The sequence below is a fragment of the Poecilia mexicana genome, unplaced genomic scaffold (genome assembly GCF_051168715.1).
Source record: "Poecilia mexicana isolate PSO_F unplaced genomic scaffold, ASM5116871v1 scaffold_17, whole genome shotgun sequence".
NCBI lineage: Eukaryota > Metazoa > Chordata > Actinopteri > Cyprinodontiformes > Poeciliidae > Poecilia > Poecilia mexicana.
In genome coordinates this window covers 25564907-25586366 of record NW_028263386.1, presented here as the reverse complement: position 1 = coordinate 25586366, position 21460 = coordinate 25564907, and the positions used below count along the sequence as shown (strand labels likewise).

Sequence of the window (21460 nt, the reverse complement as noted above, 5' to 3'; positions counted from 1 at the left end):
AACTATGAGTAAATGTGTGTCGTCGCTGTCTTCATGGAGACAGCAGAGGGCAGGTTCGAGGCGACTCCGTTTTTGGATGAGGTTCCTTTAAATTAAACCGCGCTCTCTGGACGTTTTGGACTTCTGGACCTGCCGTAGCGGCAAGGTGATTGGCTAGCTGTCTGCTGTCATCCAATCACGCCATAGTTTGTGATTTGGCAGATATTTAGTAAAATCGGACCATGGGCCGTCCAGCTGCACAGAAGGTGAATACCAACAAACTTTCAGAGTTTTTCTGAATATTTTTTTGTTTCATTTCCAACGGACATGGAGAAAATTGTAGTAGTAACCGGAGCAAACAGGTGAGCGAACTGAAAACTGGTAAACAAATTAAAAGTAGTTTTTTTGTTTCTCTTTGTAGCATTAACACTCTAATAATTCAATAATTGACTTGCAATGCTAAAGCTGGACACCTCAGAGAGAATATTCTACCTGGTGAGACGTTCAAGGTATCTAAATCTATAAGCTGAGTATAATACCGCTAAGCTTTAATAGGGGTCATTTGATAACTCAAGATACATTTGACAATTCAAAACGTGAGAGAGACTTAATAAATTGGATTCTTAAAGGTATTCTACAGAATATATGTTAAACTTTTATAAATCTGCAATAGTCAAACATTAGCGACATATTTTTGTTAAAAAATTTTCACCAAAAGCGATTTTACAAAACAGTATACATCAACTTTGTTGTGGATAGCATAACAATGTGTGAGGAAAAAAACAATAATCTATAACAAAGAAAGAATCTCAGGGAATTGTGGCCCATTTAAAGTAACATTTGTTGTTGTACTGAATGTAGTATTACAATTTAGGCAATAAATTAAAATGCATCTATTTATTCATGCTTTAATTTTGTGTATTAGCTTTTAAAATTATTACTCGACAGTTGCACAACGTCAACTCTTTTACTCTAATTTTAATAACAGAGTTCGAAGGGAACAGAGTTGATGAAACGATTAGCCAGAAACCCCATTTGCTAGCATACATGCTAAAAACACACACGGTTATTGAAAAAACCAAAACAATCAAAAGTGCTTTTCTTATCTTAGCTCAACAAGACTTTTAAAAACAATAAAATCATTTAAAAGAAAATGTCACATGTACTTTATGATTTTATACAGTTTATTGCATGAAATCATGATAATTTGACACATTTAAAGGGAATTAATAAATAAAAAATTAAATAGAAGTATGACAAAATATTCACTAACATGTCTTTCGTAAGGAAAATTTTATTTTTAATTAAATACAATATTGTTAGTAAACTGTCAATTCAGACAAGTTTGAAAAAAAGACAAGCTACCTAAAATAATAAAACAGATATGTCTCTACATTATAATTCATGCTGTAAAAATACAAGCAAAAATAATAATGAGCTCTGAAAACAAGAAGTCATGTTTTTTTTCAACTATATAAAATAATTGTAAATGTAAGTTTATTAATGTTATGACTTTTGACATATTTAGATCTATGAAAATGAGTAAGAAATTACTACAATTCAAAAAGTCTAATGTAGAACCACTGACTCATTTATCATAATGTTTATTTTAGAGGCTTTCTTTTAACACTGTTGCTCTTCCATGAAAGCTGGATTTCGTGCACAACTAACTGTTGCACTGGATTTTATTTTGGGGTAGCTGAGTCTTTATAAAAACAAATAAATCCGCCACATGATTAAAAAAAAATAGCACTATACACGCGGATCGATTCCAGAAGAGTTTTCATCCACTTGAATCTGCACAAATCCATCCATGAGCGTTGTTTTGAACATTCCAAACCCATAGGGGGCAGTGTAGTGCAAAGCTAAAACTCACCAGCCAATCAGATTGCTTCAAACAACAACTACTTCCTGTTAGGAATTAAAAATGGCATGAGGAGGTTCACTTGTGTGGACAGATGCATAGATTGAACGACTTTTAAAGAGCATATTAGAATATAAAGTTGTTAAAACACAAGACAATATGAAATGGGAATCATATCTAAGCAAGTATGTGGATAAATTGGCGCATTGATTATTAACTGTAACATATGGGACCCCAGATCTGTTTTCCCATGTACACACACAAATCACAAATACAGCTTTTTCAACTTTGAGAATATATATATATATATATATATATATATATATATATATATATATATATATATATATATAATATAAATATAAATTTTGGTGCAATTAAGCAGAGTTTTTGTGTGGAAGAAAGGAAAAAAAGTCATAAAAATGTAGTAGTTTTTCCAGACGTCCGTGGACTAGGCCAAAATGGAGCTAAAAACAAATGCCGCCCATGTGATTTAGACATTTGATGTATGTGGTTGTGACATGACAAAAATTTTATGTACCAGAGGAGGATGTGAAGGATGAGGTGGAAGAAGATGACCTTCAGATTCCAGCATTAATGCTTACTGTGAGATTCTCTGTGAACTGTAAGTGTTTGAATCGATGGAATCAAAGCGAGCCGGTCTTCGTTTCCGCAGCGGCATCGGCCTGGCCCTGTGTCACCGGCTGCTGTCCGAGGACGGCCGGCTGCGGCTCTGCCTGGCCTGCAGGAACATGAAGCGGGCCGAGGCCGCCCGCGCCGCCCTGCTGGTGAGTCACGGTGGCGCGCGGGTGGACCTGCTGCACCTGGACGTGGGCTCTGTGCAATCTGTGCTCAGTGCTGCAGAGGAACTCAAAGCCAGGTAAATGAGACAGTTTCATCAATGAGCTACTGAGATGGGTGGAGGTTTTGACGCTGAGTCGCGTGTTGCTACAGGTACCACCGCGTGGATTTTTTGTATCTGAACGCAGGAATTATGCCCAATCCGACGGTGGATATAAGAGCGTTTTTCAAAGGTCTCTTTTCCAGGTAGAGATCTGAAATGAGCTTTGATGTCGGGGTTGCTTTGAAAACCTTTACAGCACCTTGATCTTGTCTTTGTCGCAGGAATGTCATCAACATGTTTGCAACAGCTGAGGGTTTGCTGACGCAGCAGGACCAGCTCAACTCAGATGGCCTTCAGGAGGTTTTCGCTACAAACCTGTTTGGTCATTTCCTCCTGGTACGCAGCAGAAAGCCCCCATCATCCAGCACACTGTACTTTTGTTACATGACAAGATGTCATGTTTAGGGAAAACGAGCGAACAGTTTGTCATTTTACAAACTTGTTCCGTAAAAGCATACGTTGTGGTATTGTAGATTTTAGAATCTGTTAGAGACCAGATCGCTTTTTTTTTTTTGTATGTCCTGGCACATAAAACCTGAGAATTGATGGAGCACGTACCAAAATCCATTATCATATTTTTGGAATATTTTAACTTTTTTATAAGGTTATTCAAATTGCTAATGAAAGGGAACTTTCAGTTCAGGAAAGCAGAGGAACTTTATGAACAACTAAAATACATTATTAATAAATCTTATTATTGTTGACGCCTAAATCAATGTTAATCAACATGCTAGTTGTAGCACATGTTCTATTCTTAGCATTTTATCTAATCTATCTTACACACAAGTGTTTGCACACTAAATGGAGTGAGTTAAGCATGGCGCTTAACTTGCTGCTGATAATGGGGACCATAACATTTATTATCCATCAATAATAATATAAATTTGGGATAGAAACATCAGAAATTTGCTTTGTATTTAAATAAACTGAAAAAAATAATAACAATAAGGAAGAAAATACAATTTAAATAAAGCTGTGTAACGGTTCCATCCTCTGCGTCCTGGTTCCAGATCAGGGAGCTGGAGCCTCTGCTGTGTCAGCCGGGTCACACCTCCAGGCTGGTGTGGACGTCGTCCAGCAACGCCCGGCGCTCGGCCTTCAGCATCCAGGACATCCAGCACCGGTGTGGGAAGGAGCCCTACAGCTCCTCCAAATACGCCTCGGACATGCTCAGCATGGCGCTCAACAAACACAAGAACGAGCAGGTGCGTCTGGCGCTCTGCAACAGAGCTTCGGTTTAAGATTCAGAAAACGGCACACGTTGTCTCTCTGTGACAGGGGCTGTTCTCCTCTGTGGTCTGTCCAGGCCTGGTGATGACTAACCTGACCTACGGGATCCTGCCCTCCTTCTTCTGGACTCTCATCATGCCCTTCATGTGGTTGGTGGGTCGCTTTGCTCCTTATTTATTCACATCAAAATTTAACCTCAAACCGCGTCTGACGACCTCCCCGTCTCGCCACGCAGATCCGGATTTTCACCAACACTTTTACGCTTACGCCGTACAACGGAGCCGAGGCACTGGTTTGTATCCAGCGGGGGTTTTCCACGTTCACACATCCCTCTGAGTGGGTTTAAGGCGCGGCGTAAACACGAACTCTTGCTCTGGTCTGTCACAGCACTGGTTGTTTCTTCAGAAGCCAGAGTCTCTGGATCCCAGAGCCAAGTACCACAGCTTAACATCTGGACTGGGGACCAACTACACCGAGCCACGCAGGGTCAGTAACATCTGTCCTAGGCAGGTTCTGCTTTAGATGGCCGTCAAGTTCGTTGTTGGTGTGCACAAACTTCAGTTATAATGTAAATTATACAACAAACACTTCAATTAATAGAAAATTAAAAAAAACATGTTTTGGCTGCACAACTTTGAATTTAATGTAGATTTTCTCTAATCCAATTATACACGCACTACGGAAAGCCATTTTGGCCATAAAACGAAAAATTAAAACCCAACAGGAAGTCATAATTCCAAGTTTTAAAGTCATAATTACATGAATAAAAAGTCACAGTTATGAGATTCAAAGTGGTAAGTGAAAGATAGAAAGTCATAACTTCAACTTTCAGTAATAATTTTGACTTTGAATATCATTACTGATTTAATTTCATGACTATGACTTTGAAAGTCAAAATGATGACTTTGGATCTCATAATTTTGACATTGAATCTCATAATTATTACTTTGAAAGTCGAAATAATGACTTTTACTCTCATTATTATGACTTTAAAACTTGTAGTTATGCCTTCCTGTTTGGCTTTTACTGTATTTTTTTTCATGACAGATGGCTTTGGTTAAATGATCTTCAGAGAGCTGCAGAGAAAACCCACATACTTTCCATAGCCAATTATGCTAGTTGTCTTTGCATAATTCTGACTGCATTTAATAACATTTGTCCCTATAAAGCACACAACTCTTGGAGGCTGTAAAAGGGGTAAAGTGTTAATGCACAGCCTCCTCTTTAATGACATTTTTCCATCATCATCTATTGAGTAGTTGGGTCTTAGAGGAAAGATATTGGAAAATTTTAAACTGCACAGATGATGTCATTTCCCACATTCAAGAATCTAGTCAGAATTTTCTGCTTGCTCTTGTGTTCCAGATGGACCTTGATGATGAAATGACTGAGGTCTTCTTCTCAAAGCTCCTTGAGCTTGAGAGAGAAGTGAGAAGAAACCTGAGCAAGAAAACCGCTGACAGTGAACATTATCAGCAGTATCTCAATGAGATACAGTAGAAGTTTTTATTAAAAAAAAAAAGGTTTTTCTGTCTTGATTTTTTTTTTACCATATCAAACATGCAATATGCTACAACTTCTGCAAATTGAACTTCATTAAATGTTTATTTTCCTGAATCTAATGTAATTTTTATTTGAAATATTTAGGAAAACGCAAGTTAAAAATTATAACTTTAGGGGCGTATTTGATTGAATTGTTGGAAAGTAGACCTCTTAAGCCAAACATGTACTAGGTTTAACTTTGGCCATGAAAAATTATTATAACTGCATATGGTAGTTATTAATAAAACTAGTAATTTAGATTGATAGGTGCACCATTTCTTGACAGAAAAACATGTTATAGCTAAAGAGTTCAGTCTCAGTTATTTATGACAGCTGCCTGATAAGGTCAAGGTCTTAAAATAATAATTACTCATAGGTTCAGCACTAGTGTGTTATCTTGAACCGTTAACACTAGTATCTAAACAGACCACTTCTTTCAAAGTTTGACAAAATGAAATTCACTTTACAGTTAAGACACTTTAATCCAACTAAATCATTAGTTGAACTATTGACCCTTAGCTCGTGACGGGTAGACAGGACGCACTGCACCCGTATTTTTGGCTCGTTTCTGCATGCGCTGAAGTAATACTTCCGGATTATTCTTATAATGTGCATCAACAAAGAAACATATTTATTTATATTAATAAAACACTTTTTTGTTATATTTGTTATTTTCCTAGACAATGTTATAATAATCTAAATGGAATCTGTATGTTTATGGTGGTAGAAATTATTACCTACATCTAGCACCGCTTATCTTACCGATAACCTGCTAAGCGTAACTAAAACTGGGACTTTTTTGGAGAGGGAATTAACTTCGTCACGATTGTAAACAAACACACGGCTTCCACCGCGTGCTCAGAGTGGCGCGCGCTGCTCGGTGTCCCGGATGATGCTCGCACCGGAAGAGAAGGGGGCAGCTCTCTCAGCCATCTTGTGGCAGCATCCAGCGATTCGGTCGCATCAAGCCTCGTAGAATCGGAGGTGAATCCCGTCGAAGGGGCGCCATCATGCCCGGACACTTGCAAGAAGGCTTCGGCTGCGTCGTAACCAACAGGTTCGACCAGCTATTGGACGACGAATCCGACCCGTTCGAGGTCCTGAAAGCAGCGGAAAACAAGAAGAAGGAGGGGGCCGCCGCTGGGTCCACGAAAACCGCGGCTCAAGCCGCCAAGCAGCCGAAGAAGGAGTCCCAGAAGGACAGGAAAAATCCTCTGCTGGACAAAAAGGAGGAGTCTCAGGCGCCGGTTCCTCTGAAGAAAGAAGGTAAAATGTGGCTGCCGTGGTTGCAGCTTTAAGGTTTATTTTTAGTCTAATTTCCAACTGTCATGTGCGGCTCCGCTTAGCTACATTAGCTGCTGCTGGGAGGTCAACATGGACCCTGGGCTGTTGTTATTAGAGGACAGGCGGCTGCCAGGGGAGCCTCACGCGCCTGTCTGAGGAATGGTGGGTTTAAATGTAGAGGTAAAGCCAGCTTTGAAGTCCGGAGCAGCCTGGCTGTGTGTGTCGCAGATAAAGCTTCCCTCTAGCATCCGAGTGGAAGGTGCAGTGTTGGGTTACGGTGAGCTGGGTGATGCTTCTGCACGCGCCGCTGCTGCAGGCTTTGCAAAGCAAATGTGAAAGATACACACCTGCTGCAAAAAGAGCTCCCGCTTCCAGTCCGGAGCGGAGCTCTTCAAACTTTGTTGTCTACCCAAAATAACTTTGACAATCTACAATAATTACATCAGTGCTTACAGCGTTTGATCTCTTACAGGAATCAGGCGGGTGGGCAGAAGACCGGACCAGCAGGGTCAGTCCGGATCCCAGCATCAGGGCGGGCAGGGCGAAGGTCGACCCGCGGATAAGAGGCCGGACCGGAGACCTCCCCGGGAGCGGCGCTTCGAGAAGCCCGCCGAGGACAAGCCGGAGGGAGGCGCAGACTTCCCCGTAGACAAGTGAGACGCTGATCTGCATGGGGGGAGTGCTGTGTTACTGGGAATCAGTTTGGTTCAGCTGGTTTTTCCAGTGAGGAGAGAAACCTAAAAATAAGCAACAGAGGTTTTTATGAAGATGTAAGGGCTTATTATCGTCATGTGACGTAAATTAAAACCAATGTGACATAACATTTGCTCTGCATGTCCAGGTTTGGAGGAGTCGCATAAAACTCTTGATTTAAGGAAAGCCACATTGATTAGATTCAGATAATGGCAGCACCGATCCACTGTTTTCACTTCCGATACCGATATCTGAGGTTTAGTATCGGCCCATTCCGATGTGATGCAGAAAAACGGTGCTGGTTTTTAAACACAGTCATAACTGTACTCAATTACAAATTTGGGTAACACTTTATTTGAAGGGGGGTGAATAAGACTGACACTGTCATAAACATGGCATAACACCTGTCATGAACATGAATAAGTCTTCATGAATATTTATGACTGTTGTCATAAAGTGTCATTTGGTAAATTATGACACTTTTAATACAAAGTTGACATTATTCAAAATGCCTTTGTTATGACAACTTGACATTAACCAAGAAATCATTACTGATATAAATTTGTTATAAAAGTATTACTGATTGCACTTTAAAAATGAGGTAACTTTATGTTATTAAAGTTTAAACAGTAATGTATGCCAAAGGGGAAATTAATTTTGCAGCAACTCTCAGTAGAAACTACAACAAACTAACAGTTAATATTTAACCATTAGGGTGTGGCCTCAAGTTAAATATTAACTATTAAAAAGCCTTTAACCAATTAGAAGTTAAAAAGACAAAACTGGTTTATTATTCTCCTTTTACCAGAGTGCTAAAAGGAGAATAATATATATGCTGAGTGTTTAATACTTCAAATGTGAAATCTTCTCGCTTTAAGAGACAACAAAATAAAAATAGAAACTGTATTCTGTTTTTTTGTTTGTTTTTTTGCGATTGTCCCATCAGGCCTTCTGGAGACAGGCCTCCCAGGGGGCGCGGCGGCGGCCGGGGGGGGCGAGGCGGACGAGGACGCGGCATGGGCCGCGGCGAGGGCTTCGACTCACGTGGGAAACGGGAATTCGACAGACACAGCACCAACGACAAATCGTGAGTGAAGCGTTGCACTGTAAAAAGTGACTGGCAAGTAAGATGAAATGTGCTAATCTGAGTCAACAGATGCTTGTTGTTTAATGTTTGTTTGAGAGAGAGAGAGAGAGAGAGAGTGTTGCTTTCAAATTAAGTGGAAAATGTATGCCTGATTTTCTTCATCAAGTTCTAAATAATTTTATCTTGTCAGACAAAATGAATTTATTCTGCTTTAGGTAAAATATTTACATGGAGATGCATCTGCAGATTTCTGAGTGTCAAACACCAATTTTACCTATTTCAGATTTAGTTTAAGGAGCTGTATATGAAATCAGCATTTAATTATATTTTTACTAGTTTTCCAGTCATGAGCAGTGGCTACTACTTGCATTAGGAACTAGGGGTGGGCAATATGCACTGAAAGTTTGAATTATCAGAATAGTTTCCAGATGGCATAAAGAAATGTGACTTGTATCATTAAAATGCACAAAGTAACTGCATTAAATTTTTTTTTTTAAATTATTGATGTTTATTGATTAATATTGATGAAAAACGGGAGAAAAATAATAAACTAACAATCTCAACAAAAAGGACATTTTTGGGGAGAGTTGAGCGTCATTAATGCTTACAGCTGGTTGTGACAGCAACGAATCAAAACTCTTGTAAGAAATTTATCACAATAAATAATACAATAAACACCCACCTTTATGAGGACGACAGGTGATGTCATGTGTTGGAGTTAATTGTTTTAAACTAAAGCAACATGATGACTGAGGGGTCAATTTAAACGGTTACACTTGTGGTTAACACAGTTAACATAGGTATCTGCAAACAGCAGTGTCTTTGTTACAAAAAATACCTTTAACTCTTTCAGTAACCACTTCCGCACCGAAGAGTTTTTATGTGGGTGTGTTCTGTGTGAGTTAAAACATACTTTCACTAAATTAAGAAAAAAAAAGTCTGAGGTTACATGAAGCAGTTTTTCATAGTGTGTGTGATCTTGTAGATCTACTGCATGTTTTACAGTGCAGTGTCCATAACGACGTCAGAATTGGGATATTTTCTAAATTCTCAGGCGTGGATGAGCGCAGAAAAGGAAAATGAAGTATGGAAAAGTGTTTGCTTCCAAAGATAAAAGTTGTAAAAAGGAACTATTATTACTGGTTTTTGCTTAAACGTAACATTTAAGCAATCAGGTTTGTGTTTTACTAGTAGAACTGGCACTCATTTAAAATGAAAGGACCTTTTTCTAGTGCTTTTCTTCTCTCATTTATGACCTCAGGCCCTCTTCAGATCAGAGTTCTTAAGCTGGACCTGTGGTTCTTAACCATAACCTGATCAAAGGTGGTTCAGACTGCAAAGAATGGACAGAAAATCTGTTTTTAGAAACAGTGAAAATATATGAAAGTCCACAAATTGAGGCTTAAAGAATCTGTCATGATGTGAGAATGTGTTTGGAAAATAGTTGAATTTGGTTCATATTCCCCAAAAAAGCTGTGGAACAGCCCTTTACCACCTAACATACTCACATCCGGCTTCACTTTTGGATTATTTTATGATAAAATCAAAACTATGTGAAGATTTTGCTCTCAAAATGTCAAATGGTACAGAAAGTGATTTTTTTTAACTTGGGAAAACTTATTTCTCTGAAAATAAACTTAGAAGCTCAGAATTTTCATCTCCTTACTTTCCAGGCTTATTTGACTTCCTCCTTTAAAGAAATGCTCCTTTTTTCCTTTTTCTTACCCAGTTCAAAAACTGAGGAGAAGCGCGGCGGCTCCGGCTCGCACAACTGGGGCACGGTGAAGGATGAAGTGAGGTGAGTTATTTATTTATTTATTTTCTAAACAAACGGGGACACTGAATCACTTTGCTCGCTGCTTCGCTTGGTGCCGTCGCCAACGAAGCGCTTCTATTTTTGGAACAAACACACAAGTGGCGGTTTTGATGCCGCACACGGGGAGGGATGGAGGAGGTCGAACATGGAGCAGTTTTAGCTTTTTAATATTTTGGGATTCTGTTTAGAGCAAAGCGCGCTGGGAGAGTTGACAAAGTGCTTTGCTTTCAGTGAGGCCGAACAGACCGCCGCCCCAGAGCCGACTCCGGAGGGAGAGGAAAACGCACCCGCCGGCTCCGAGAACAAGTAAGAGTCGCAGAGCGCAGAACCCTCTAACACCATGTTCTCTTAGGACGTAGATGAAGCAGGGTGAGGACTGAGTTCCCACACAGCTGTTTTTATTTTTTATTCTAGAGAGAACGAGGTGGAAGAGGTGAAACAGGAAGGCCCCAAAGAGATGACGCTGGATGAGTGGAAGGCCATGCAGGACAAGGAGCGCACCAAGGTGGAGTTCAACATCCGCAAGCCCAACGAGGGAGCCGACAGCCAGTGGAAGAAGGGATACGTGCTGCACAAGTCCAAGAGCGAAGACGTAAGCCAGCGTTCTGTCCAAGACGGTTTGTTCCCAAAGGGCTCTGATCGATTTCCTCTATTTTAAGTAATCGGTTGATACTTTCATGTGAAAAAGATCTTATCTACCTCTCCAAAGGTCTGAAAAGCAAAACACGGTCTGCGTTTCTGTTAACTGTAAAGTTGTGCTAATTGAAATCATGAAAATAAATTTGCTTAATGGAAACGCCAATTTCGGGGGGAAAAAAAAACATGATTTTTGATAAAAAGCTTCTGTGCTAGATGGAGGTGGTTTTTCAGCCATGTTGATGCAGATGTATTTTTCTAAACTGCAACGAAAACCCTTTTTTTTTTTTTTCACGTGAGTCACATGATCAATAGCTGGATTTTACTACTGGCGAAAATGACGAAGACGCCGACAGGAAGCAGTAGGAGGATGATGGATTGTTTTTTCTGACAGCACCAGCATTGTCACAGCATCACAAAGATCGTAAAAAGTTCTGTCTTTCAAAAGTGTTGAACCCGTTGCTCTTCTGTAAATCGTAGACGCATAGTTAGCTGCTCCAACTGATAAGACGGCGACGTCTCCTCTGATTGGCTGATAGATGATGAGCTTTAGCGCCATATATGAATATATTTCATGTAGCTGTTTACATCCGTCACTGCCCTGATTTTTGACGACTTATATGAACAAACTTATGCAAGTGTGATTTTAATTGCACCTCTTATTTAATGTAAACACCACAATTGCAAAAGGTTTTTTTTTTTTTGACATTAGAAGACTTTAAAAAAATAAAGAGTCCTGTAATTGTCCGAGTTATTGAGTGACGATAAATCTAGTGATAAATTGAGTGACTTTACTTCTGTGATATTTCTGACCTTGCGACAACACAGGAAAGCAAAAAAAAAAAACATTAGTTTCTCCTGTTGTTGCTACTCAAACCAACAGTTGGTTTTCCCTTAGCTTTGTACTGAGATGAGTTATAACTCATGTAATAACTCAGTACATGAGTTATTATTACATCTTATAATAACTTACATTTTTATAACATGAATAACATGAGTTAATCATGATGTCTGAGATGACATCATGAATAACTCCAATAGTCCAACAAACCATCAAGTTTTCCTCCTTAGACTTTTTTTTTCATGTGTTTTGTTTTTAAGGTAGAAAAAATAGGTCAACATTTATTTTTGTTGTCTTTTCCAGAGGCCTGTTGGTGCTTTGATCGATGCGTCGGAAACAGAAGCAGAACCTCATGCTCTTTTCAACAAGGTAATCGGCCACACATACACTGAAAACATTTATCAGTGACTTATTAGGAAAAAAAACGGTTATTAAAACACCTTTTTGATCATCGTACACTACAATTCTACCAGCAGGGCGCCGCTGACGAGTCCTCCGACCACCATTTCCGCAAACCAGCCAACGACATCACATCCCAGCTGGAGATCAACTTCGGAGACCTGGGGCGCCCCGGGCGCGGGCGTGGCGGCGCCCGTGGAGGCAGAGGGGGCCGCGGCGGGGGAGGCAGCCGGACGGCACGTGGGGGAGGACGCTCCGAAAAGGTAACGACAAAAGCCACCGCTAAAAAACAAAACGAAAAATAAAAACATGAGCACGAAATAAGAGCGGTGAGGTGGAAAAGCCGCTGTGGAAACAACAAAGCAGTTCGGCCATTCAGAACTGGCTGGCTGACCTCAGGCCAGCGGGGTCAGTGAAAGGTCAGCAGAAACTGGCTTTGGAACGCAGTCAGTTCACATGTGTTTAGTTTTTACAAAGTGAGATTTAAAGAAAAACAATTTTTAGTTAACTGTAGGTTTGGCTGTGACTGAATACAGATACAAATATATGGGACCCCAGTCACACAGAGAAATGTGATTTGCATCACTAAACTGCACACAGTAACTGCATTTAATCTTTATTAATTTATTTTTTTATTTATTGATGTTTATTTATTTTTTAAAAGGAAAAAAAAAACGGTGAAGAAAAAAGTAAAACTGACAATCCCCACAACACAGACAGTTCTGGAGGGGTTAAACATCATCGACTGGAATGTATAGTTGCAACGATGAATCAAAATTCTTCTCATGATAAGAAACTAATGATAAATGATAAACGATATGATAAATGCCAATCCCGAACAAGGACTGATCAGCTGATCAGAATGTTGCGGTCAGGTCCTGACATTCGGGTTTTCTAGCTGAATTTTGATTTCACTTTAAACCTTCCTGTTGTGTCTTAAAGGAGCACCAATTTTCTTAATTTTGTGAGGTCGGCAATCAGCCAATACTTGCATCCGAAAGTGATTTTTATGTTAGAATTGTCATGAGGTGATTCTATAAAGTTTTGCCTGAATCTAAATGTACACTACAGTTTTCAGTAGGGTTGCACTGATAATTTGACCTTCATTTCTTTGACTTTGGGTGATTAAAAATATTCACTCCACTTTTACCAACTTTATTGCTATATTTAGGGACTTTGCAGCTTTGTCCTGCAGCCAAAGATTATTCACCAACAGTTACATTCTGAAACTTTTTTATTTTTTGCAGCGTAAATGTTGCGTTGTGTGTTTGTCCCTCCAGGCCAGCGGAGTGTCGGTCCCCAACGTGGACGATCCCGAGGCCTTCCCGGCCCTGGCCTGAAGACGCCGTCTTTTCCTCCACCAGCCCACCCATCTGCCCTTCCGGGGGCCCCTCCTCTACGAGGCTTGCATGCTTACCACATCTTCAAATATATAAGGAAAAAAAAGAAAAAACCCAACAGTAAAAAAAATAAAATAAAAAAAAAAGGCAGACTGTCATCCCATACCACTCAACACCAGAGGACTCGAGTTTTATTGGTTTTAAAGAAAAGACAAAAAAAAACAACCAAACAGATGGAAAAAGGACCTCTTGTTACACTGAAGTTTTGTATTTAGGAACATGAAAGCAGGGATGTTTTCATCCCCCCCTTCCCCCTCTCCAGAGATCATGCATACTTCATTAATATTTTTGTGCTGCTTGAATTCCTGCATTTCAATTCTGCAGTTTGGTTGAAGTGTGAACATTGTTTTCCTTTCAAAAGCTTTTTTTTTGTTTGTTTGTTTTTTTTTTCTTTTTGCCTCCCCACCAGATGACCACAGTATTAGGTCATCTGTAGAAAAGACTTTCTACTGGCGTTCCCCTCTGAACCCCCAGTAATACACACTGATGTGGTAGTGCTACACTACATAAGAAACGTGTGCTAGACGTCTGAAGTACAGCTTAACTTAGGTTTTAAAGTGTAAATAGTGGCCTCCTGACTACCCATCGCCTCGCCAGGCACGAATCCAAGATGGGGGAACCAGCAAAGTGACTTCATACAACAGCTTGGTATTTTTCTGCTTCTTGTGCAGTGAAGGTCGACGCCTCTTTTCTTCTTCTTTTTAATAGTGGACCAGTGGTTAGTAATGTTTGTATCCCCTGATCCAGATGTGCTACCTGTGTTTTCAGGGCCCAATGTATTTTAAGGCTGGTCCTCCTAGGTCATACAGACTGTACAAATTTGTACCTTCAGGACCACTAAGCAAATGTTTTTGTTTATTTTGAAGTGTGTGTGTGTGTGTGTGTGTGTGTGTGTGTGTGTGTGGGGGTGTGTGTGTGTGAGAGTATAGCTGAGCGTGAGACCGAATGTGTGAGTTTTGACAGCTATTTACGTAGAATTTGAAGTATTCCTCTGCTCTGAACTTTGCCATTCTTTTACAGAAAGACGGGAAGTTCTCGCCTGAAATAGTGAGAAGTGATTGTTAAGACGTAGACGGACCACGGACATATCTTCAGAGCTCGAAGCACTTGTTTTGTTTTTTGTTTTTTTTAATCACCAACTGTCCTTTGAAGTTTTATTTTTTTGCAGTTGAAAGTCCTCTTGTTTTTTGTTTTTTTTTTCTTTTTAGTCAAGTGCGGACTCATCGTTGCGTTGTGTTCAAGAAACGTCAGCCGTCATTGTGGAACAATCATCGGGCCACAGAATGTAATGTAAGCTAATGGTGCTTTCAGCCGCCTGTGTCGGTGTTGTCAGCGAGCTTTTTTTTTTTTTCTCCCAGCCTCCCCAACCGTGACATCTGCCGTGCACTTCCAGAGCGTTATGCTAAGACCGCGGGAGGGTTAACTAAAATCAGCATACTTAAAATTAGGTTGGAGGTAAGCGCAGGAGAGATGGAAGGCGTTGGAAACACGGAGGGAAGCTAAAGCTTTACATTTTGTGCTCTATAAAGGCTCACTGGTGTTGCGCCGATACAGACGGCTGGAGCAAATTTCTCGTTTGACTGTTTGAGCCACATGACTATGAAACTTTCTCTATAAACATCCCTGTTCTAATAAAGTGCTCTAGAGGTGTGACTGGTCCGCTTCATGGTTTTTGGGTTGGTTTGAATCACTGCTGTATTCCTGACTTATTTCTGCTGCAAGGAGTAGCAGAAGTAGTCTATGGATATATTTTTCCATGTTACAATTGTAAAATATTCTGCTCTGTTTTTACATGAAACAGGAATACAAAGTTATATGTAGCTAAAAATTGCCCTCAAATGCCAATTTTTAGCTACATATAATCTTGGCATTTTAATGTTTCTGTAACTTTTTTAAGCTAATTTTCTTTACTGTAATGGAGATTATAAGGCTACAATAATGAGGTTGCTTGTAGTTATTTTGGTTTGGCTGGAAGTCCTAATTTATGAAAAAAAGTAAAGAACTTCCTTAATTGACTTGAATCTACAAATATAAACCTCTTATGTTTAATGTCCAGGAACACCATCTGGATGTAGATATTAAACTGATACCACAATGACTTGAATGTTGTTATATCATATGACAAAAAATAAAAAAATGGTTTTTATATTGGAATCATCTTAATTTTCAGATTTCCTTTTTTACTACAAGTTAGACATTGTGAAAATTAAAAGTCTGAGGTCTGAGTCGGTTTCTCATCAAACAGAATCTCAAAATCAAAGGAAAGCAGTGTATTTATGCATTATATATTTTCTACATCAAAATTTGTGTTTATCTAAATGATATTTATCCTAATTATTACTAAAGTGCCACTGGAAGTACTTGCACCACAGTTTAAAAACCATAGCAGTGGATTTGACGGTAGATATTACAGCCAGTATTTACCGCTCAGTCAACTTTTCTCATATTATTCCCCCTTGGCTGTTATGCGCATGTGCGGGAGAACTGTGGGAAGGCTTCCGCTTTGATTTACCTCTACGGTCGTTACGTAGACGATGGCTGAGCTCCACAGACGCCGAAACGAGCGCGGCCGCGGCAGCCCGCCAGCTGCGGGAGCATCCTCACCCTCTGGAGTCCAGAGGGAAGCCTCTGGAGACACCCCCACAGTGTTCGCGAAACTGTTTGCCGCGGCATTTTATGGGGTCAGCTCGTTTCTAATCGTTGTCGTCAACAAAAGCGTCCTCACCAACTACAGGTAAAAGTGCAAAGTTCAGAGAAGCACAATGTAGGCGCGAGCGCGGCGGATTCATTACTAATACTGGACTGAGTAAGAAAGGCGGAAACAAGAAAATGTACTTCCTAAACAATATAAGCAATAGTTACTCTACCAAAGTTTCCTTTTTACTCAAACAAATGTCCACTGAAAATACCAGCTTTACAAAGTAGCATACCTTAACTAGTTTCAAAGAGTTGTCATCTGATGTTTAGCCCTGCAACTTTAAATTACCTGTTCTATAGCTGATAACCATATGCATATTGTTTCAGTGCAAATATTTGTAATGTGTTTTATTTTTACGTTTTTCTACTTTTATTTTTAAAATGTCACCAGTTAGCTTATCCAAATTATGGCCCTCCTGATAAAGCTTTTTTTGTTGTTTTAAACAAACAAAAATGACATTATGATAATTGAAAACCATGGATTTTTATCAGAATTTGATGTCATAAAACCATCACAAGTAGCACATAATTATGAAGTGGGAGGAAAATTATAAATTGTGTCTTTTTTTTCCCACATCATCGGCACAAAATTCCAATAAACTAGTCGAAAGCTTTTGGTTTTAACATGGCCAAAAATGAATAGTATGAATGTTTTTGGGAGATACTGTGAATCTTAGCTCTTTGTGTAAAGGTTCATCCACAACTCTGAAGCTACTCTAGTAAATGTCGGCAGGAGTGTTGGTGTCACTGAGCCCGTTTGTGTTTTCCAGCTTTCCATCGTCAACATGTGTTGGGATTGGTCAGGTAAGCTCTTGAGCTAATGCCTGCCCATGTGATGTCATCGCCTCTGCCTCTGCTGTAACTTCCTGCTCTGATCGCTGCAGATGCTGGCCACAATCGTGGTCCTGAGGACCGCGAAGATGCTGGGTGTCATCACATTCCCAGATCTGGACGTGACTATACTGGGCAAGGTGAGAAGGTTATATCCTCCAAGAACATTCCCAGGATCACTAATTAGACGTGATGTGTGTCGTTCCAGATGTTCCCTCTGCCTCTGCTGTACGTTGGGAATCAGATCTCGGGCCTCTTTGGGACGCAACGACTCAAGTGAGTCCCTAACACTCCATCATATAAAGCCCAGGCTTGTCTTTAAATGTGACACTGTTGCTTGTTCCCGCCATCTTAGCTTGCCCATGTTCACGGTTCTGAGGAGGTTCAGTATTTTTCTCACCATGGTGTTTGAGGGATTCCTGCTGAAGTAAGTCAAACCTCTGCATTCCGTCTGCACATGTTCCCAGAACATTTCCTGTTAAAGATGCATTCTAATCCCTCGCAGGAAGACCTTCTCCGCTTCCATAAAGATGACCGTGTTCACCATGATATTCGGTGCTTTTATTGCTGCGAGGTAAGACGACTCCTTGCAACCCAAACTGCATGTTTTCATGCCCTGTGCACGAGCACATATCTCACTCTGTGTTTGCCGTAGCGCCGACTTAGCTTTCGATCTTGAAGGATACATTTTCATAATGCTGAACAACATCCTGACAGCAGCTAGTGGGGCGTTTGTAAAGCAGAAACTGGAATCGAAGGTGAGCAGCAGCAGCAGATGTGCATCCTGGGTGATGAGGACAGTGAAAGAAACGTGGCTCTGTTGTCCTTATAGGAGCTTGGAAAATATGGGCTGCTGTATTACAATGCTTTGATCATGATCTTTCCTACGCTGGCATATGCGTATTACTCTGGAGACTTGCAGATGGTAGGTGTTCGTGCAATATACACTCACAATAGATGAGAGAGGTTTTTATCTGAGGCTTTTCATGATTTATTTGAACCATTTTACAAACGAACCTTTTTCCAGCGTGGAATATTTATAGACTGACCAACTTTAACCCTTTCATGCATGAATTATGATCCTTTATGTTGGGCTTTTTTTCCAAAATTTTCTTTCATTTTCTTAAGGCATAAAAAAGGTAGACAAAAGCATTTTGTAAAAATAAAATTTAAATTGTTTTTTAGGCGATCAATTGTAATTTTCTTCAAATACAAAGTTGTTATTTGAAAAATACATCAGTAGTATTGTTCTTTAGGGGTCATAATATTTTTTTTTATCTGCAAGAGTCGTCTACAGTAGAAGGAGGGACCTGGTCGGTTGGGATGCTTTTTTTTGTCTGTCGGCCATATTGGATTTATCAAAAATAATTTGTGGCATTTACTGCTGATGGCCAGTAGTTGATAGTGTATTTTATCATGCATTAGTGTCCACTTCAGTGGTCTGTGTGCTTTTATAACATAAAAATCTACAAGAAAAGCTCAAGATAATGGCTTTTAGAAAGCTGTCCACTGTGGTGACCACTTTGCATGAAAGGATTAAGTATTTGTAAAAGAATGAATAGTTTGAATTTATAGATTTTCTCATACCAAAGGCCACCACACACTCAGGCGTACTGTGCACATTCAGTGAGCCGGGCAGACGTCATGCACAATGACCACAGACAGTTAAGACCAATGTAGGACCAATTTCCTACATGTCTCCTGACAAATTCCACAATCCGAATGGATGCTAGCAAGTTTTCCTCCGTGGCAGCCACAGCAGTATTTAGAGTGTCATTATCTACAAATGTACCAGCACATGGTCAAAGGCCGCTCAGCGAGGGACAACATATTACCCCAAAAGCAACTAAAAGATGCGAGCCTGATTAGAAATGGCCCAAAAAGAATTCCTGAAGTTCTTTGTCTTACAGCAACAACACAGTAGTACCCCTCGTTATTACTATGTTATGGAACACAGATTTGAGCGTGTATATGAAATTTTGAGTCTTTCCGTTATGGAGGATATCAATAAATTCGATAAACATGTGCACCCATTTCTGGTTCATCGTGTCACTGCAGATGTGTGATGCAGCGACTCTGGAAAAAGAACGCTCAAATAAATCATCAAAAGTTCAGAATACAGATTAAATGAATACTCAGGGTGACTGTAAAGTTTGCCGAAGCATTTATGCCCCTGTGACTGTGTGTGTTTGTGAACAGGGACTGGATTACAAAGGCTGGGCTGATCAGCTGTTTGTAGTGCAGTTTGTCCTCTCCTGTGTCATGGGGTAATGTAGCTCCACAAACTCTTGACGGTGTTCTTCAACTGACACCATGTTCTGCTAAGTCTTGCTTCTCCTTCCTCTGTGTGTTAATGCAGCTTTGTTTTAATGTACTCCATCATGCTGTGCACACAGCTCAACTCGGCGCTCACCACCTCCATCATAGGCTGCATCAAGGTAAGTCACTTCTCTTTGCCAACGCTCTCTGGGAAGAGCCGGCCTATATGTTAAGCACTTCTTGCACTTTTACCCCCAGAATATCCTGGTCACATACATCGGGATGGTGTTTGGTGGAGACTACATATTCACCTGGCTGAACTTCCTAGGGCTGAACATCAGGTAATCACCCGAACGGATTTAGTTGTTTGGGTTGGTCTGCAGAAGCAGCTTGAGGACACAGTCGGAAGAGAATTAAAACGGAGCTGCCAGAGACGAGCAAGAAATGCTGTGTGATTCTCACATATCGTCAGTGAATCTAACACTTGGATCGCATTTTGTTCTTCGTTTCCAACAGCATTGCTGGGAGCCTGGTGTATTCCTATATCACTTTCACACAGCAGCAAAGCAGTAAGTAAGGTTTGAAATACCTTTAATCATAATCCTGATGGAAAATCTCTTGTTTTAGTCTTAGGTGCTTCCCTCCCTACCAACCCCCCTGGGGGTTCACGTTGTATTAAGACCAAGACTATGTCTTTATGATTACAGCTTCCAAACTTATTATAGCTTTAAACTTAAACTATACAAACTAGGGGTGTATATTGGCCCCGATTTCTATAATTTTAGGCCATCATCCCCTCCCCACACTCATTTCCTTCCTTACCCTCCCTGACCCCTCTTACCCTGATTTCCTCCCTTACTCCCTCTTACCTTCATGTCCTCCCTTACCCCTTTACCCTCAATTACCTACCTTCATTCCCCCCCTTATCCCCTCCACCCCCCGCCCTAATTTCCTCTCTTACCCTCATTTCCTCCCTCTCCCCCCTCTTCAACAGGTTTTCTATACCTGTTGTGTTATGCTGTATTCTGCTGTCTCTGCCTACTTACCTTTCTGCAAGTTTTCTGGTGAAAGAAATGTGACTCTTGTCCTTATAGGAGCTTGGAAAATATGGGCTGCTGTATTACAATGCTTTGATCATGATCTTCCCTACGCTGTCTACACTGGAGCTTTCCCAGCTGCTGATCTAGCTGGGAAAGAGCATTTCAATCCAATATGTAGCCTCAAAATTATGGTCTCATTATGAGACTATTATCAAACTTTTTTGGCCTGCGTATAATGACCAGTGAGATCAATGAACACACTGTGAAATTAGGTAGTGGTAACAACACCCCTACCAGGGAAGCTTTAACCAGCTTCACTATCAGCCTGGACAGGGAAGCTGGTTAAAGCTGGTTGGGAATGTTCCTGTCAGACAAAATCTCAATAAGACACATTGTGTTCTGGAACAGAATGTGATAAAGTTCAAGGGATGTGAAGGCTTTAGCACTGCTTTAACCCATTCCTAGCTTATTACACTCTATCGCCTACTAGAGATCTCACCAATTCTGCTTTTTTTTAAAAGTTGTTCCGGCCTCTTACTCCATTATGAAAGGGTTCTTTGTTTTAAGCGTCTCTCTCTAACCTCAAGCTTTTTTCATCATTTTGAACAGAAAAGGCATAAATCCTGGAGTCCAGAGTGAAATTGAAAAATGATGATCATCTGCTGATGCCTGCAAACCTTAAGGAGAAAAAATCCAACCAGTGGGCTTAATGTTGTAAAGATATGCTGTATGATCTGTTTAAACTTTAAGGTTTTACCTTTATGGAGTAAGGAGTGTTTAGTGATACATCCCATACATTTTTATATGCAATTGTAAAAAATGTGTTTTTATAATTAGAATCATTTTGTTTTTTAAAGGATGTGGTCACTTGATTTAATAAGCCATTTAAATGTACATATTGAAACTGGAAACTAATAAATTAATATTTTTCAGTGATTGGAAACACAGACGTTTCTGT

General features: G+C 40.1%; 3 protein-coding genes across 4 annotated transcripts; all 3 read left to right on the top strand.

Annotated features, from left to right (window-relative positions):
* Positions 1-181: 181 nt before the first annotated feature.
* On the top strand, positions 182-5594 carry LOC106922829 (3-keto-steroid reductase/17-beta-hydroxysteroid dehydrogenase 7-like). The gene is made up of 9 exons (XM_014995550.2): positions 182-341; positions 2520-2723; positions 2798-2890; positions 2969-3083; positions 3758-3952; positions 4026-4130; positions 4213-4269; positions 4365-4463; positions 5343-5594. Exons 1-9 carry the CDS (start codon positions 307-309, stop codon positions 5475-5477), a joined length of 1038 nt encoding a protein of 345 aa, XP_014851036.2. The 5' UTR covers positions 182-306; the 3' UTR covers positions 5478-5594.
* Positions 5595-6407: 813 nt separating this feature from the next.
* On the top strand, positions 6408-15325 carry LOC106922828 (SERPINE1 mRNA-binding protein 1-like). Of its 2 annotated transcripts, none has more exons than XM_014995548.2 (9): positions 6408-6785; positions 7276-7456; positions 8443-8583; positions 10313-10381; positions 10631-10705; positions 10814-10991; positions 12180-12245; positions 12353-12538; positions 13556-15325. In XM_014995548.2, exons 1-9 carry the CDS (start codon positions 6530-6532, stop codon positions 13613-13615), a joined length of 1212 nt encoding a protein of 403 aa, XP_014851034.1. In that variant the 5' UTR covers positions 6408-6529; the 3' UTR covers positions 13616-15325. The 2 variants fall into 2 exon arrangements, with proteins under 2 accessions (XP_014851034.1, XP_014851033.1); XM_014995547.2 differs by having other exon boundaries at positions 6409-6785; positions 12350-12538.
* Positions 15326-16153: 828 nt separating this feature from the next.
* On the top strand, positions 16154-21445 carry LOC106922830 (nucleotide sugar transporter SLC35D2-like). The gene is made up of 13 exons (XM_014995551.2): positions 16154-16409; positions 17143-17176; positions 17257-17343; positions 17412-17479; positions 17559-17630; positions 17709-17777; positions 17859-17961; positions 18036-18128; positions 19403-19470; positions 19563-19641; positions 19721-19803; positions 19979-20031; positions 21112-21445. Exons 1-13 carry the CDS (start codon positions 16210-16212, stop codon positions 21120-21122), a joined length of 1020 nt encoding a protein of 339 aa, XP_014851037.2. The 5' UTR covers positions 16154-16209; the 3' UTR covers positions 21123-21445.
* Positions 21446-21460: the final 15 nt, after the last annotated feature.